General features: G+C 43.1%; 1 protein-coding gene across 1 annotated transcript; it reads right to left on the bottom strand.

Annotated features, from left to right (window-relative positions):
• Positions 1–4231: 4231 nt before the first annotated feature.
• On the bottom strand, positions 4232–5660 carry LOC134442383 (junction-mediating and -regulatory protein-like; the record flags this gene model as incomplete). The annotated part of the gene is made up of 1 exon (XM_063192555.1): positions 4232–5660. A coding segment is annotated over exon 1 (864 nt), but the record flags the coding sequence as incomplete, so codon positions are not given.
• Positions 5661–5897: the final 237 nt, after the last annotated feature.

Genomic DNA, 5897 nt, shown 5'->3' with positions numbered 1-5897 from the left:
ACAACATACCCTTTGATGCTTGAAAATGTAACACATTCCTTTACTGAGCTCACTCTTTCAACTCTGCCTTCTCTGAATGCTGAAAATGGCCTAACTTCCACTGTGTCCTTTGACAATGGGTAGAAGCTGTGTAGTTTGTTTTTTGAGTACACTGGAATAGTTCTTGCAGATTTAAACCTTTTCAACAGGTTCTCAGCTTCATGATGGTACATCTCTGTTGTGTCAAAACTGGCAATGGATGTCTTGACATTATCCTTGACTGACTCCCTGAACCAGGAACGTTTTTAAAACTATAGTTTGTAATTCAAGATGCTATTCAATCATTTCACTGGAACAACCAGTGCAGGCCACAATCCATCCATTTGTATGCTACTACCAAGATCAGTTGAAACTGGGAAAAAAATCTGTTTAGTTGTTATTTCAGACTGCAACATTCATGATACAATTGCTGTACATCTGTTTCAGAAGCTCCTAATTCAGTTCCTCAGTGACACTTCATCAATGACAGAACGTCCAAAGAAGATCCTATATTTTTTTCTGATGGCTGTGCTGCACAATATAAGAACCTTAAAAACACAACAATTTGTGCCACCACGAGGCAGATTTTCACATACCTGCAGAGTGGCACTTTTTTGCCACATCACATGGCAAAGGTCGATGTGATGGCGTTGGAGGGACAGTTAAATGGCTTGCTGCACGAGCAAGTCTGCAACGTCCTATTGACAATTAAATTGTAACGCCATACCAACTGTTTGAATTTGTCAAGGATAATGTCAAGAACATCCATTGCCAGTTTGACACAACAGAGATGTACCATCATGAAGCTTAGAACCTGTTGAAAAGGTTTGAATCTGCAAGAACTATTCCAGGTACTCAAAAACTACACAGCTTCTGCCCATTTTCAATGGACACAGTGGAAGTTAGGCCATTTTCAGCATTCAGAGAAGGCAGAGTTGAAAGAGTGAGCTCAGTAAAGGAATTTGTTACATTTTCAAGCATCAAAGGGTATGTTGTAGCTGTATATGATGGCAACTGGTGGCTAGCATGTGCTGAGGAATGTATGCCGAGCACTGGAGAGGTGAAACTGAACTTCCTGCATCCTCATGGGCCATCTCCATCCTTCACTTTTCCCTTCAGACCAGATAGACTTGTCATGGATCATCAGGATGTGCTTCTGGTAGTGGAACCTGTAACTGCAACGGGACGTACTTATACATTATCTACAAAAGACACAGCTGCTGCTTCAAATGCACTGGTAGAGTACAAAATGAGAGTGTAGCCATTGATTATCTCTTTAAAGTACGTTAAAGGAAGATGGCACAGGTACACAGAGAAGGAATGTTCAAACATTCGCATATCATCATTCGGTGTGTATAAATGGACATTTGCCTTAGTTTCTGAAACCTGGGACCATGGACACTGACCATTTTTGTTTCGTTTTTGTTTTGTCATGTGATGCTACTATGGTACTATTACCATATTATTAGTAAGTGTTCTGTATGATGCCATATTTGTGAGTCAACTTCTCTCTGAAATGAATAACAAACCGAACACCAGTATGTTAGGTGCTGCTCATGATATTACCGGCTACGTTTGGACAAGGAACTGGCCATTTTAAAATATAAGTTTTTTAGATATTCAATTTTTAATTTTTCAATTTATCATAATTCATATTCTGAGAGTAGTTGTATTCCAAGGTGATTGTGTAATATGTAGAGACCAGATAAAAAGAGCTTTCAAAACAACACCACAGGCATCTTTTTGTGACTAACACTGACTGATATATTCAAGGCTGAATGTATAGTGTCCTACCCTCACATGTGAACCTTTCCTAGTCTGTTTCTCCCTTAATATTAGTGTCAGATTCAAACCAATGCAGTTCTTGGGTGCTACCTTGCTACTGAAAAGGCACACCAAGTATGATTGATATCCGGGTCGGTCGGGTCCCAAAGTGTCTGATTTCACGTGAAATGACCCGAGTGTGAATTTTGATTAACAAAATGGCTATTTTTAGTGTAGTCCAAGTGATTACAGTGCTTAGAAACCCTGGGGAGCCCCTGGCCGTTTATCATGAATTAATAACTTCTTTAATTATTTAGATTTCCTTTTTTAAAACACACCTAGACAGGACACATCAGAAATATCAGGAGAGAGAGCGAGCGAGCTAGCGAGTGAGAGTGAGAGAGAGAGAAGGGTCAGTCAGCACTGACTGGGCAATGAGAGAGCTCTACTACAGTATTCCCTGGTGCCTGTCAGCCCAGAGTGGGGGAGGGGAAGCAGACTCATCATGGGAGAGCAGTCTGGGATGGGATAGGATGGGATAGGGATAGGGATGTAGCCTGGGGATTAAAGTCCTAGAGATACTTGGGGACAAGAGCGTGGATTTATAGCCTTGAAGTACTAGGAAGGGAGAAGGATTTCATTTTCCAAAGACATAAAAAGACTTAACACGAGTCGATCAGTGTACCAACATTTCACACCAAAATCCCTCCTGCTGTGGCAGTTGTATTGATTAGATGTATAGCTTTTCCCCCACTGCAACAAAATAATCTTTAGTGACATCATGCATGCACAACAGCATGTCAATTACATGCTTGCCACCACCCAATGCTTATTTATGCAAAATGAAAAGCAATTGAAACCAGTCAAATACCACATAACCTCTGAAACTACTCCCATGAATATTGTTCTGCCTGAATAAATAAATCGATGGATAGCCCAAGTCTCGTACCAATGCTATTCATCAACTCTGGACGCATAAAAATAAATGACATACTGTACATGAGGATACACGCAGTTAGTGTAGAAAAAGAATGTGACATTTGAGTGGGGTTAAAGCCTTTTTGGAGCACATTCAAAAGGAAATGTCCAAGTTGATATGGCTAAATGCTTGATTATCTCAGCTTTTTGGCAAGCTGTTACAATCCCCAATGGTCAAAGTCTGTGTTGCAGTCACAGCGTTTGCTCTGAGTCGATGATCAGCTGGTGTTGGTGCCTAGTCAGCTTGTGGAGGCTTGTGGAATAAGAAAGGCTGATGATTACAAATGCTTTCCTGCAGACAGGGCTATACGGCTGGTATAATGATAGACTGTGTGTGTGCAGGGAAATAGAGCTGGTGCTTGCAGTACTGCTGTTTAGCCACAAGTGATGCTGTAGTCACTGGGATGGGATTCAGTGGAAGAATGCCATGTTGATGCTGCACTGCATTTAAACACATATTCACACACTTCACAGCCACAGTTAAAGTGTTTGCATTTCGATGATTGCAGCAACAACAGCAACAACATCCTTCTCAACCTAATCACGTTATTCCAGTTAATGGAGTGACGGATAATTCACACAGACTAAAAAAGATAACTCTCACACAGAGAGAGGATTCAAGATGTTTTGTCATCAACGTGAGTTTCCCTTTACCAGTTCTATGATTGCATACGCCATTGGCAATGCCCCTTTTGTCTTGGCCAAAAATCCCAATATACCACATGAGATCATGATACAGTGTGGGCATACAATATTCATAGCTCTCACGTTCTCCCTTTGTCTTCTCTTGTCTTGTGTAGTATTTCCTGTTTCCCATGTGCATCAGAATAGAAGCTCTTTGAAAAACTGCCTAGACCAAGACCTGACCTGGTTCTCGTCACAGGGACGATGACAAAAAAAATGGCTTATTCCCCCACCACCATCTTACTTTCTGTACTTTATTTTGCCTCCCCACATGATAAATGGTTAAAACTGAAGTTGTGACATTCTTCAGGTTGTGCTTTTCTTGATGATGTGACCATATAGGAATCTAGCCTTAGTGGGGAAATACCCAACGGTGTAGGCATACTGATCAGTGTACATGTATGTCCTTGGAAGAATCTCTGGATCTCTGGAAGCTAATTCTGTGAATGCATCAACATGGTAACTCTTCCACTCCCATCCCAGACTTCAATTAACTTCTCTTCTACTGTACACAATACAGCACAGCTTGTGGTTTAAAGAGGCATTGCAAGAACCAGTACAACTTCAGTGACTAGATAAAAGGCGCTATGTCAGACTCAGAAACATCTTAACACCACCAACTTTTTGGCTGGTCCTTTGAAATGAGGATACAAGATGAAGGCAGCCTGTGGGGTGAGTTTGGTGAAAATAGCGTAATGTCTACGGAAATAAATGACTGTCGTGATATTACACATTGGGCTTCGGTCAGTCTTGACACTCAAAGGATAATTAAAAACATTCAACGTACCTCTTGTAGGCGCTTTTTGGTTCTCTGAAGACCATCCTCATACCCCGTTTGACGGAGCTCACTCAAGCTCTCATAGTACTCTTCCAGGTCTCCTCCATCAGTGAAAAGCACCTGCGAGAGAATCTTCCATCCACAGGTGTCCAGGGCATGGCCCAGGTAGACTTGCAGCTGATAACACAGCGTCTCCGTCTCTCGCTCGGTCAACTCCGGGACGCCGAATAACACGGTCCACATTCCTGAAAGTTCCTCCGGGAAAGTGGGAAGACATGGTTCCAAGTCCGAGTTGACGGCGCAGAGTTGGAGGTGGACCGCTCTGAAGTCTTGGAATGAGAACAGGCCGGCCCAGCTGGAATCCTGTCGCACAAAACGGTCCAAATCCCCCAAACCTTCCGTGTCGTCGGGTGAAGATCGACTATCACCGGTCAAACTAGATGGCTCGAGGAGCTCGATGTCAGAAACTGTAGAGCCCTCATGAGATACTTTTGCTTTAGTCTGGCCTTTTGGCCTAGTTTCCACCGACTGGCTCTTAGTTCGATCCACAGTAGGCCCCTTCACTGGGCTCTGCCCTGGCGACTTGGGAATGAAAATTTCCGTTCGATCCGTTGAGAGATGCTGTTTATTTTCAGCCCCGGTTTCATCGACTGCAGCCTTCTCGGACTCAAATTCCCGTTTGGCAGCTTCCATGAAAGAATCTCGAGCAGTCCTTTTCTGCACCGTTCGGTCATGGCATGTAATGGCAAACTTTCCTTCAATGTCATTCCAAGCGACAATAAAAATGAATTTGTGTTTCTCCTTTTCGTCAAACACATTCGGCCGCACAGATACCCAACCGGACTCGACAGGATCCTCCATGGCGAAAGACATAGCGAAGGCTACTAGCTACAATCTAGCTGAAACTATGATGGAGTTTTACAACGGTGACAAAATGATTATTGCCACAAGCGTGGGAAGCAACTGTCTCAGACTCTACAACTGATCAACAAATTACACTAGAAAAGACGAACGGTTAGCTTGTTGATATGACTTCCTCTGTCTATGGACAATTTAACGGGACGTCGATGTGCTAGCTGGCTACATTAGCTGCCTATCAAATGGCAACCGTAAATAAGAAATCCTTCAGACGCACAGGGAAAAAAGCACGCACCTGGTCTTCAACTTGGTTATTTTTTCCTATTCGACATACAATTCTTCCTCTGTCCGATAACTTAATTCCGCCATAGTTCTCTTATTCCGCCCTTTAACTTAATATTTGAGGGCTCTGCGTTAGCCCTTTTGTACTCCACGAACAACACAGAGTCAGAACTCCCATTGTCACGTGTGAGGGTCTGTTTACAAGCACACGAGTGCAGACTGTGCTGTAAAATCTGAGTCCGAGGCGAAGGGGAATGATGCTTTATCTGCCTTCTGTCCACGAACCATTTAGCGACACAACCCGTAACTTAGCAGTTCTTCAAAAAGGATCTTCAACGACGCCACTGTATGCCTACAGCCGTTTATTTCGTAGCAAATACCAGTACTCCTCAAATTTTCGATGGACAGTGCAGCATCTCTACTGAACAACACAGTGGTCTGTGGAGTCTCTGTTGATGACGTAACACATCGGCGGCGTAAACATCTACACGTGCGTCATGCAGTGTGCGTGGCCACGTTCAATGTCGAAGGACAA

This window comes from Engraulis encrasicolus, unplaced genomic scaffold, assembly GCF_034702125.1.
Source record: "Engraulis encrasicolus isolate BLACKSEA-1 unplaced genomic scaffold, IST_EnEncr_1.0 scaffold_1488_np1212, whole genome shotgun sequence".
NCBI lineage: Eukaryota > Metazoa > Chordata > Actinopteri > Clupeiformes > Engraulidae > Engraulis > Engraulis encrasicolus.
The sequence above is the reverse complement of the archived record's forward strand: the minus strand, read 5'-3'. Positions and strand labels throughout refer to the sequence as shown.